Source organism: Falco naumanni, chromosome 6 (assembly GCF_017639655.2).
Source record: "Falco naumanni isolate bFalNau1 chromosome 6, bFalNau1.pat, whole genome shotgun sequence".
Classification (NCBI taxonomy): Eukaryota; Metazoa; Chordata; class Aves; order Falconiformes; family Falconidae; genus Falco; species Falco naumanni.
In genome coordinates this window covers 22116457-22129755 of record NC_054059.1, presented here as the reverse complement: position 1 = coordinate 22129755, position 13299 = coordinate 22116457, and the positions used below count along the sequence as shown (strand labels likewise).

Sequence of the window (13299 nt, the reverse complement as noted above, 5' to 3'; positions counted from 1 at the left end):
CAATGTCCAGCACAACTGTTTACCTTTTCATAGCTCAGGGTGGGAGAAACATCTACAGAATATGGCAGCAAAAATCATGATGTTGGTGCTTTTTAAGGAGTAGCAGTACTCTGGAGTACTTCTAAGGTACTTGTAGTCTTCTACCACCACATCATGGATAACTTGCTGACTGCTCTCTCTATCCTTGAGATGTCTCAACACAGCTGATTCTTCCCACCATCATTACCTCTGGAGTTAAGAGCAGCAGGTGAAAAGATAAAAACAGGTGGTCTTCTTGCAATCCTTGCCCTTGCAGCAGAGTAAATGGAAAATGCTCTCATTTTTCTGGGTATGTGTGTGACAGTCAGGAGATGAAACTTCAGTGACTTTCTGCCAGTGAGTGACTGTGACTGCGTTTGTTTCCCTTGGTTAGTGTCCATGAGTGACTGCTTGGTGAGTCCACATGCCGGATATATAGTACACAGGTTCCTTTTGTGACATTTTGGGAATAAGTGGCTTTTTGAAGAAATGAAAATCAGTGTCGATGCTGCTTTCTGAGCATCTGTAACCATCAGGCTGAAGGGTACTAATGGCTTATGGATATCCCCTTGGTGTTTTTTTTTCTTTTTCCTGTGCTGGTTATCTGTCATGTAGACACCATACACAATCAGCTTTGGGGGTGTTCATACCCAGCCATATTTATTCAGACATACCACAGAGTAATCTATTGGTACCCACTCAGGTTCCAGCAACCACCCATCATCACCCACTGTTTACTATTCCCAGACCTGTACGTTTTCATGCAGGCTCCCTCATGTTCAACCAAGCTGCCATCTTCAGAGACTGTTGCTCTGTGTCTCTTTCATTCTGTCTGGCCGTGTGGTCTTTTTGCCACCTAAAGATGCCTGGCTGCTCTCCTACAGGTTTCTCTTCTCCATTTAAAAGAATAACGGGGAATTGTTATGATTTATTTACCATAGAGTTATACAGTTTATTCAATCAAAATTTCTAATCTTAGATTTATTTCTTTATTACTATTCTATTTTATTTCAAAACTTAACCATCAGCTGTATTTTCTGTCCCAAATGACAGAAAATCAACATACAGAAAGTGAAAGAACATTTTGATTGTGCGTTACTAATATTAGGTGTTTCTCATATTGAAAACAATGGATGTATAGCTAGTGGTTAAAAAAAAAAAAGTATTATTAATGCTTTTATACAAACATGTATCAATTAACTCTGGATCTTCCATACCTACCTTTGTTCTTTGTGCACATATATTTGGATGTGCACATATATTTGGAGTATTTTTTTGCACGGAGGGTGGGTGGATGGGGGGGTGTGGGGAAGTAGAGCTGTTGGGATTTTCTACCTATCCACTTCTGTGCTCTTCTCAGCTGTTCATACCAAAGTGCTGAGCTACATGCCATCTGATCCGCAGCCACTCAGAACGGCCCTGGAATTTCTTGGCTACCTTTCTAGCGCTTCAGTGAAGCTCGGGGAGTGAACTTTTCCTTCTGATGCAAGTGTGATATTTATTCCTATGAGTATTCCTTGATCCCAGTGGAAAAATTCTTGAGGTGACCAGAATGTAACCGTGTCGTCTTAAAGTAGTAACTGGACACAATTTCATCCCCCTGTTTGCTGTCTTCTAGGGCCCATAAGCCTATACAGTGACTGGATCATTTTCATTTCTCTGTCTCATATTTTTATGATGTTCTGTGCTCAATTTACCACATTTTCTGCATGCATTCAGTGCTATCATTATCATATAGTGCCTCTTTCTTGCTTCTTTTAGGCTTCTTCAATTGGGAGCTTCAGCTCAAGGTCTCCCTTGAGCAGTAAGGAAACGGGGATTGGAGTGTCATTATATTTTTTGCACGTAATTGGAGGAGAATAGATACGGCCAGCCTGCACTGGGGTAGTGATTCATTCCATCTTTCATCTCACTTTTAATAGGTGATTCAGAGGAGACTGTGAGGAATCCTCTGAGGGAAAGCTACCAGTAGTTGAAGGGATTGAGACATGTCTGAGAATGTGAGGGTTTGTTCAAAATTTATTTCTTTATCCCACCTAATTTAACTATGGGTAGGCATATAATACAAGATTTCTATATCAGACGTAGTCAAGATGAGGATGCCCTGTCGCTTTATAGCATATCTGCAAAATATTTTCTGTCTTAGTGTATATCTTAGTATTCTTGATTTCTTAGTTGCAGCTGCTACTTGTTTAATAACAGGCTTTGGTTTTTTGTTTGTGTTTTTACTGTGATGCCTCCTTAAATGAATCACTTAGCTTTATGCAACTGTGAATGGCTATATTACATTTTCTCATATGTCGGCTGAGGCACAGAGGGAACAGCAGTGTGCCTCTGGCTGGGGACATTCCCTGCCCCCCCCCCCCCCCCCCCCCCCCCCCCCCCCAGTGAGCAGGCAGGTGAGCTCTGATAGGGGCTGGATGGTAGAAGGATCAGGGAAGCAAGTCTGATTTTCCAGAGCACTGTCAGTGTGTGCAGATGTGGCTGCACAGTCTCACCTGTACAAGGCTCAAAGTTTGGCAGTATTTTGTCTTTTGTTAAGGCCCTCTCCCTTGCTTGTTTCATTAAGTCATCTCTTAAGTGCTAGTAATTGCAGCAGAAAAGGTTTGTGGTTGCATCAACAAAAATGTGCGGCAGAGCCAGCAGAGTGCAGTGTGATACCTGCTGCCGGCAGGCAGAGCTAGCTCTCTCATCAGGCGCTGCGCTCCTCAGCACCACCAGCATTGCTTTAAAAAAAAAAAGCTTAAAACTTGAATGAGCCTCCTCTTCTAACTATTCTCATTTAACAAATGACACTGTGCAGTCACTACAGCGCTATTTTAGTTTGATTAGGCACAAAAAGCTTGAGATGATTTAATCTGGAGAGATAGTGAGGCCTGTCCTTTCTCCTGACGTAGGTGGAGGCAGAGCGGAGCAGAGTCACTGCGGCAGAGGCAGTCAGTCCTCTGGCAGAGAGGGCAGAGCCTTTGAGCTGTGCAGGGTTGCTTGGGTGAGAAACTGCAGCTCCCAGGGTTTTGCAGGTATGCAGTACCAGTGAGTATATAGGCAGCAGGCATGGTGTTGTGCTCTTTTTTTTCCTTGCTGAAATATAAACAACAGCACCCAAATGAAATGGTCCGTGATCTTCTGACCCATCAGTCACTGTCCCCTACAAGCCGCAATAGTTGCGAGCTTGAGGAAGTGGTCACCTCATAACAGAGGTCCCCTCGTCAGTAAAAACAAACCCCAGCCAAACGAAAAGAATCACTCAGGTTCAGTCTGACTGAAGAACCAGAACATGAGATGGTAATACTGTAAACTATTTTTACATTGTGATGTCATATAGCCATAACACTGAAAATTGTGTCATTTGGATTCAAAGGAGGCAATTTTAACTCTGTAATTTACTACATACTGCCTTCTGTTCTTGTCATGCACTGAATTGTGTTCCAATTCAGGCAAAAATGTTGTTTCAGCCTTAGCTCCTGTGTTTAAATCTACACTAGGCAGACAGATGAAAATATGCATTTTAAACAGATGTATCTACCTGGGGAATATTCCCCGCACAAACATTAGTGCTTCAGAACCTCATGTGGATTCAGGGCAATTTAATTTTCACAGAAAGTATTAGTATCTTGGGACAGATACAGCTCTGCACTCACACTTCATGCTCTCTAAATGTACTCCATGCATATTTCATCTGACCTTTGTAAAGGCTGGAAAACACATTCTCCATCATGATGCCAGACTAACTGTTGGAGAGACCACACCTTGCCTCCTGGGTACTTCAAATATCATTTCTAACTGGTTTTGACTCAATGCACTTTGCAGTGCAATTTAGGGAATCTAGGATTTTTAGCATACAGGGAAGTAGATAGTTTCCTAGATAATCCTCGGTCTGAGAGTTATCTGGCATGAAAGGAGGGTCAGGACCTTATGTGACTTGCCGCCCTATCCAACTTTCTTCAGAGTGGGTCTTAAACAAATGTGCTGTGTAGCTCTTACATATTAACCCCATACACTTCCAATATCAGATTTGATGGCATTCTACTGAGTACTACTAGGCTATCTAAGATGGTTTGATTTCTCTCCTGGAAAGTCAGGTTAGAGATCATAGCAAGGAATTATAAAATGCTTCCAAAGCAGTGACCTCCAGAAAATGGATAGAGTTGTTACAGCTTCTTAAATAGCAGAAAGTGCTTGGCCTGCAGGATTGTTACATGTATGTTCATAATAACCGTAAGTATCTTGTTTCTCTTCATAAAACCAAAGGATATTGTAAGAGTGTGGTCAGTTATTTTGTCTGTAACTTGTTCTTTTATTCTTCCTGAAAGGAATAACTTTTGTCAAATAGTTGCTTTCAGACACTGAACTCCTTGAGCTAAAGAAACAACACTTTTGTGAATCTCCTGTCTGTTCTAAGACTTTTAGGATGATACTCTGTTTTCTCTACCTTGGAGACCATCACAAACAGGAAAATCTCATCAAATAATGTTTTTTGCTGTTCCTTATGAGACCAAAAATATGGGGAAGGATAAGCACAGATATATACCCATTTGAAAAGTTAATCAGGTATCTGCCATTCTGCTTCTTCATTTTAGGGAGACAATTTTGCGGTTCTTGCGCCTCTACATTTCTGATGCTTTGAGTATTCTAGCACAGACTGGGGCCACGTGTTTGTTCAAATTACACATTTTATAGTTTCTGGATTATTTTTACGCCACCTTGTGGTTAATGATAAATCACTCTTTAAAGCCTAAATCCTATGTAATTCTTACAGAAATTTGTTCCTATTGACTATTTTATCTGTTGTTTTGCTGGAAAATGAAGCCAAAACTGACAGCAGATGATGACTACTTTAAAGTGATACTTAATCAGAGTTAACCTCAGTTAAGATATACTGATACTTTATCCTTGTTGTCAACACTGTAACAATGAGTTGTTGAAGAGCAGTTAAGTTGGATTTGACAGATGCAAAGCAGCCTGAAGTGATGCTTTGTTTATGCGAGGGAATGACCTAATAGAGCATTGATGAGGTACTGTTCATGACTCAGTTGTGATATGGGTGCTCTATGCTGTCTAAATCATGTCCAGCCCAGGGACAGATCAGCACCTCGTCAGCAAACACATGGCGTCCTCAGCCCCTGCCCTGACAAATGTAAGTGTGCACTGTTCTCCTGGAGGGTCTAGCTCACCCAGGAGAAACCTGCACATGTAGGTGGTAGGAAGACACTGTGCACCTCTGTAGGTCTTTGAGCAGGATGGTGAGTGGCATGGACTGTGGGCTGGAGAGCAGGAAGACTTTATAGGGCATGTATCTAGAGGCAAGGTCTGCAGGGTATGCTATAGCATATACATGCTACCAGTGCCTAGGAATCGCACTCATTAACTCTGCCTGACATAATAAATTGAAGACGTGACCTCCTGGCATGGGTTAGACTACTCTTCTTGTCCTTCAGGACAGAGTTGCCAGGACATCCAGACTGTTTTCTGGAAATGGTCCCTTACTATCTCCTCGGCTGTGTCCAGGAATCCTTTTGGCGAGCTGGCACGCACCAAGGCATACCAAGGGCTGCTCTAACATATCAGCACTACCTGATCAAGATCCAGTTTCTGGGGACAAATAATCTAACACTGTTTAATTTATTAATATTTAATATATGTTATTAAATACACTATGTACTATTTACTGTATGCTCTCTCTATATCTCCTTAAAGTAGGGATGTAGTACAGAGTGATGAGAACACCTCACAGTTCCAGTACAGTTAATTCTGCGATGCCCCTTCTTGTAAGAAATTTTTGAGATGCTTCATTTGTTGTTAGCCTTTTTCATTACAGCAAGACACTGTACTGGGCTGTGGTAAATGTATGAACTATGTACATCTCAGTATAGAGGCATTATAACATGACTTAGGAAAAAGGCCTGTACTGCAGTTTTACCTTGCTTTTGCCATTTTACCACCCAAGTGTTAAATAGTGTGAAGCTGGGATAGTAAAAAAAAATCTTCTTTTAAGAAGTTAGTGCAAAGATGTCAAGTCTGACAGCTTTCAAGCAAGTCCAAAATCAGTTACGCTTTATAACCCAAATATTAAATAATATTGAGGCTACTATTCTGATTATTTTAAACTGTTTTTCAGACTTACTTTGCTTGCCCAGACTGTAGTAGGGCACTCAAGGGCTTCATACCTAACTGCAGGCTTTTTAAGTGACCTAAACTTAGGACTTACCTCTCTGTATTTGCTAATTAATTGTATGATAAACTTTGTATTTTACTGCTTTGTGAAATGTGTGGCTGAAGAGTTGCCTTCAGGAGGAGCTGTTGGTCCTGTATGTTTAGAGAGATAAATCTCAATTTAGTAGGGCTTTCATCAAGCTGTGTTTTAGACATCACAGTACAGATAGTATCATTTTTGTGATATGACACTGTCCAGACTATATGCAAGAGCTGAAAAATAGGTGTCTGATGTGCCTGTCACAGGTGCTATATACCCCAAAATTGGCATCCTTTTATGCAATTTACATCAAACACTTTTACATATTCTTTCTTCTCCCACACCTGGGATATATGACCTCTTAGAAAACAGGTGCAACCAGAATTTCATCCCTTTCATTTGGCAGTTGCCAAGAAGTTACAAATTTGTTCTTCTCAGAGGAAAGTAAGTGCATGTATGCAGAGCATTGTATCTCATCACTGGAAATTTCTGAGTGGCCTCCATTAAATGCACTACTAAATAAATTGCACAGAAGCAGGATTTAATTGTGTGTGTTTCAGACAGCACTCTGGTTAGCTGATGGCTCAACCTAATAGAAGTTCCAAGAAATAAAAAAATCAACAATTTCATTTGACAGACATATTGTAGAATACTTGACTAATGGAAAAGTTCAAGAAAAAATATTGGATTGGACAAAATAAAAAGTTTTGTTCATTCAAAACTAAAACGCTTTATTACATATTATTTAGTATGTCTCTGAAAACAAAACAGAAGTAAAATCTGTAATATTTTTTTTTAAATTAGAATATTCATCCTGAAATGTAAAAAGGAAATATTCTACCCTTTTTTTCCAAATTATTTCTTCATCTGGACTAAGTTCTTTCAGCAAAATTGAGGAAATCTCATTCTACCCAAATCTGTATTTTTAAAAAAACTAGTCCAAAATATTTTTAACTTCTACTAGTCAGTAGTCAGTTACATTTATGTTTATAAGTAACTTAGCAAATAAGTTTATTTCAATTGTAAATTTGAGTAATTGCACCAAAAATATATATTTGCACATAGTTTAGTTTCCTTTAATTATATGTCAAGAGTTCTTCTCCTTACCTACTCCATTTTAAATAAGAAAATATTGGGACATCAAAGTTTGTACCTATATCTTAACATCTGGCCTTACGTCTACTGATAGAAATTCCTCTTCAAGGAAGGATGTAGTAAGTGAGACAAGCTGGGTCCTGTTTTACATGAAGTAGCTATCTTTTGCTTTATTTTTCATTATATCTTCCTAGCATAATAAATATATTTTCTCACTAAAATTATGTATCAAGCAAAACCATCTAAGCCCATGAAAAATTTTGGTTATTTCCCCTGTTTTTGTATCATTTCCTCTGGACTGCCTAAGGAGATAAGAGAGGCAAAAAATACCTGTATCTGCCTGCTGGGAATACCCATAGAAGAAGGAATTTATGCAAGCATCACATGTACTTTTCTTCCATGTCTCTTTCTTAAAATATGTGGCAGCAGGGCAAGATGGATCAAGGAAGCAGGTTACATTCAGAAATGGAATAGCCAGATTGGCATCCTCCAGCTATCTCCTTTGATCGTTCTCTAAAGGTCATTTCCAGTTTGTTTCAAATTAAAGCAGCCTATACACTAAACTGTGACAAAACTGCAGTAAAAAACAGTACCAGCTTTCTAATTGTCTTTCAACATCTTGCACTGTGTGACAGCAGCAAAAATCTTTATACACGTTCTTGGGGTTGACATATTTTGGTTTGTAATATCAATCATTAAGAGAATTTGTATTTGCATAAAGAGACATCTGTGTTCCTCCTTCCCCTTTTCAGAGCTGATTTTGATGATTCTGCTACCTATTCAGCAGTTGCAACAAATGTCCATGGGCAGGCATCAACTAATTGTGCTGTGATTGTGCGAAGTAAGTCCTATTTCATGATTAAACCACAGAACAAATATAATACACATGTCATTGAATGTTTATTTTTTGTTTATTTATAGGGTTCAGAGACAATGAACAGCCTCACCCAGCTGGGATAATGCCCTTCCACTGTAAGCATTTTTTTCTTTTTGCTTAGATAGTTTATGTACTCTTACCAGAGTAATGCTTTACAGATGAGAAAATTTGATACAGCTTGCTACTTCTGGCTTTGCCTTCTAAGCATTCAGTTACAATAGGAGCTGTCCAGATGCTTTTGCTTTCCCAGTTGCATTTCTAGATCAGCATACAGTATACAGAGAGCTACAACTCCTGTTCAGATTGGACAGTAATTTGTTTGTGTCAAGTACAATTTACTTATACTCAAGAATATTTTCATCTTCTCATGCATAGTGCCCTTGTCATATGATGTCTGCTTTACTCACATTGATGTCCAGTTTCTGGAAAAGTTTGGAGTCACCTTTGGAACTGAAGGTGAAACACTGACCCTGAAGTGTTCTATGCTGATCACCCCAGACCTGAAAAGACTACGACCTCGTGCTGAGTGGTATAGAGATGGTAAGTTAGTGCATTGGATAGAAGCTATCTGGAAAATGCTGGAGTAAACACTGAGGACACAGATCAGGCTTAGAACATGAGAGTCTCAGAATTAAATTTGAAATAGAGAAAACAAATATCTCTAGTTAGAATTTATAAGCCTGCATTCCCTTTCAATTAAGTGATGTGCACCTTGGGCACCCATTTACAGCAACAGGAGGTAATCTCATGCTATCTAATAACACAGTAGTCAGAACATGTACTGACTAGGTGGAGATCCAAACTCACTTCCTAAATTTGACCACGTTTATAAGTGAATGCTGTTACCACTATGTGGAAGGGTATTCACAGAGCAGTAAATTAAAGTCTGAAGCACTGAGGTGTGGGCATAGGCCTCCACTTCCATCTTGCTACAGTATTTATTGCAAATTTTATATTAAAATCAATTTAAGGTATAGTTCAAAAATACTTACAAGAACCAGGCCTGAAAGACATGCTTTTACTCTCTTGTTAGTGCCATGTTAGTAGTTGCTTTCCTTGCCTCTTCTGTCAGTGAAAAACTATGCTATGCCAAGTGAAGCAGTCTTAACAGAAAGTACTAAAAATAACATCACTGAAGTATATTATATGCTGTGGTGGATGGTCCACAAACCCTGCATGAGTAATGTTTGTTCACCACACCAAAAAAAGGTCTTGAAACATAAAAATAACTACTTAAAGTTTAACAGATAGCAGGCTATTGTAGATATCTATCTCACCACTTTTTACCAGCCACAGTCTCTGTGTGGGTTTCTGAAGTAAATATTCTGCCTGAGGATTTAAGGAAAGCCTTGGTTATTTGTGAGTGGTGAGACCTTTCCCCAAAGGGACCGCATTTGAGAATGGAGGGCTCCCAAGACTGATCAGACTGGTCCCAGGCAAGCTGGCAGAAATTTCCATAGCTGACAAAATGTGGTGCATAAGCTAAGAAGTGGCAGTAAGCTTAATAAGATGGTCAAGAAAATTTAGGACTAGGAAAATCAGAAAAAGAATGCTTTTATTGCTGCTTGTTATGCCTTTTGTTTCATGTACATTATTGTTTTAGTCAGATTTGCATCCAATCCTTCAGGGAACAGACTGCTACTTACTGTTTCATTCCTATTGCTCTATCACTGTGGATACTTCATTGTAATGGAACTACTATATGTTACTAAACCAAAAAAATATGAAATAATAGAAATGGGTTTTGTGTTTGGTGAATTATCTAAAATCTAAGGCTCATCCATGAACCCAGTTACTGTTCCCACTGAAGTGTACAGGGATTTGTAACCGCTATAAATAATTGCTCACCTCACCATTGAGTTTACCCATCAGTTTCAATGGTACCTTTACTTTGTCTCCTGCTAGGCCCAGTTTCTCAAGGTGCTAAACCTCTGGAATTTGGGGTTTGGAGCTGCAGCTATGACAAGCTGCTAATTTTCAAGGGATGCCCTGTATTTTTCCACTTTTCCTCCAACATGAATTTTTTTGCACATAGGTGAACAAACAGTTAAGGCCCTTCCAGTTTAACCCTTTATAATGCCAAGATAATTCCCTCTTGTATGTAACAATAATATGCTCTCTGTTTTCCCTTTTATTTGACTTAAGTTTACCTTCGCTGTGGAAACCTGAGATGAGAATTTGGTCTCTTTGAAACCAGTAGGTTTTTGCTAGTGAGTCACATAGGCTTTCATCCCATTATTCTACTTACTTTACAGGAAAATAATATGATACAAACAAGCTTAGATTTGTCCTTCATTGCACATACAATATTTCCAAGAGATGTACAGATGCATCAACTGGCAGAACTTGTTCCTAGACTCAGCAGGAATTTATGCACTATGAACCTCTGCTATGTACTACAGTTCTCTGTGTTGAGGTCTTGAGAACTGGAGGCAATGCATAAATGTAAACAATGAGAAGGTTAATATTTTTTTCAACATAATGTTTTTTAGACATTCTGGGTTTTTTTTTGAGAGGTAATATTTAATTCTACTCTTGCAGTAAGACAAACTGGAGTTTTCCTAATTTTTTTCAGTTTGTGTAAATCAAATAGTAACTACTAAATCCCTGAGAGGGATATGTATGATTTACTTCTAATAGTTATTCACAAGAGAAATATGTGTTTTTCCAGCATTAATAAGCCTCACACGAGTGAACCTTACTGGGGATGTCTATGAGACTCCTAAGGGCATATAGTCAACTGAATCAAATCCTCTACAGTGGTTTGGGATTTGACAAACATGAATAAGAGTCTTTAGTTCATGGCCCACTCAGAACAATTTAAGATGCTGAAAGAACTAAATCAAAATAATCCTTCAGGAATGTATAACTAATCTGGATATGAGTTCAGCTGGTAACAGGAGCTTTCTGTTATTGATCTCTAATAGAATATATACATTATAAAGCTGTATGCTCCAGCATTCTGCAGACATTTATACTGTAATCTAGAATAAAATAATTGAATTCAGAGGGAAAAATCATGGAATGCAGAATTTAGCTGAAACTTCAGCAGACCAGAATACATGATGAAAAGAAGCTTCAGGATTTAGCAGTTCCCCACTCTTTATATAAATTTTCAGCAGAGTAATGTTTTAGGAAAATGGTGTCATGTACTGAGAACAGCATGCAAGGCTTCAGTCACACTGTCTCCAAGGGTTAGTCTCCTGCAGGTTCATTCTTTGGTAAATTCTGGGAGAAGTGACAGAGCACAACATGTGAATACACTGGGAATTTGAGTGCAGTAGTGAGACCCTGTAATTGCAATATTGTTGTGATGGCAAGTGCATGAACACCTGCTCTATCAGAACTTCTGAATATGTTTGCGGCCTGCAAAATTTGCTCTTTTTCTTGGCTTGTCTAGAAAGTCATCCATCCAGACTGCATTAAAAAAGAGAGCTCCTACTTTCTTAGGGGATCTGGTGGGTCTTTGACTTTGTGTGAAAGAGAGAAGTTTTCTGCTTTTACAAAACATGACTGCCTCCATAGTTTCTGGTCTCAGGTACATATAAAGGGTGGAAATGGGTGATTTTGGCCTTACTGGACAACAGACTTGCCTATTGTCTCTATATATTAAAACTAGAGAGTCTACAATTCCACTCAAGCTTGGAATCTAAGTAAGTTATCTGCTTTTCAGAGCTGCTGTTCATTCAATTTCATTTTCTCTTCAGGATTTTCCACAGAACTCATGCTTTGGTTAAAGTTTCTAGGTGTAGACATTTTCTGTTTCATTTAAAATACTTCATGTCTCTCTGCACAAAGTCTCAGTACCATTGTGACATGCAGGACAGAAAGGGGACATGCAGATTTTCTAGGTAAGGATCTCATGGGAAGGAATGTGACTGAATTTACTTTGTACTTATCTCAGAAAACAACTGTATGCTTACGTGATTATGTAATTTACTGCTGTAAGTTTTAATAGTGTATATCTTCCAGATGCTTTATTATCTGGATATGTTTTTATACCTTCTTACGCAATTCAACTGGTAGGTGGGAAAACTGCTTTGCGATTGAGTGTCTGCACTAAAGTGTATTTAAGCAACAGAATAATAAACGTTTATAGATATCCAGCTCCTTTAAATACAGTTCTGCTGCATTGATTACAATAAATTAGTATGCAATAGGTCTTAGGGAGTTAAAAATAAAAAATAATACAATCCATTATTAAAAAGGGTGATATGAGAAAGTCCCTTGGCTAGCATAAAATATCCTGCTCATTCTTTTGCTCTGGTTTCACTAAGCAATCAGATTAATTTGCATTAATCATGGGCCACCACCTCTCACCTGTGAGAGATTCAAATTTAATTTTGTTCACTGCTCAACAGGCATGCCTTGAAGATTTAAATTTGGTGTATATTTATAGCAGTCTTCACATTAAACTGAAATCTGGTCTTTAAACTTGAAGGAAGAAATTGAGTAATCTGACATTTGACTTGAACAGGTACCAAAACTTTTTAAAAATGAAACAAAGCTCTACCTTGTATTCATTACAGGGTTTGGCTAGTTTTCATGTCATTGTTTCAAAGTGTGGATAATATTTTTCTCTGTCAGTGTATTAAAAGTTATAGTAATGAAAATTCTGTTGGCACTGCATAGGGTAGCCTGAGACCTCATATTCTAAAGAATTCACTGATCAAATAAGTTTAGAGAGATGCAGCTTACTTTCTGTAGAGTTTTCAGAGCATCAAAGCACCATGGCTCTGAATAAAGCTAGTGTAAAGGTTAGTTTGTGCTTCTCATTAGCACAGAGCTGCACCAGGACATAGGCTGTTCTGGCCAGCTCAGTAATGTGTCTGATGGGTCTTCTCTTCCAGATGTGCTGATAAAGGACTCCAAGTGGACAAAGCTGTATTTTGGAGAAGGCCAGGCAGCTCTTTCCTTTACACATCTGAACAAAGATGATGAAGGTTTATACACCCTGCGCATGGTTACAAAAGGTGGAGTGAGTGAATACAGTGCATACCTGTTTGTCAGAGGTAAACTTTTCATCTGCTTCTTGAGGAGGATTTTAAAAGAGTAGTAGAAAGATTAGTTTTATTAAACAATCCCATGTAATGATTGAAGTACAAAATAAATCCAG

General features: G+C 38.7%; 1 protein-coding gene across 1 annotated transcript in view; it reads left to right on the top strand.

Annotated features, from left to right (window-relative positions):
• The window catches only part of MYOM2 (myomesin 2), a 77884-nt gene that overhangs the window by 5375 nt on the left and 59210 nt on the right, over positions 1–13299 (top strand). Inside the window, exons 6-9 of the mRNA XM_040598167.1 lie at positions 8059–8147; positions 8228–8278; positions 8559–8723; positions 13034–13195. Coding sequence (XP_040454101.1) covers positions 8059–8147; positions 8228–8278; positions 8559–8723; positions 13034–13195 — 467 coding nt within the window. The remainder of the gene's footprint in view (positions 1–8058; positions 8148–8227; positions 8279–8558; positions 8724–13033; positions 13196–13299) is intronic.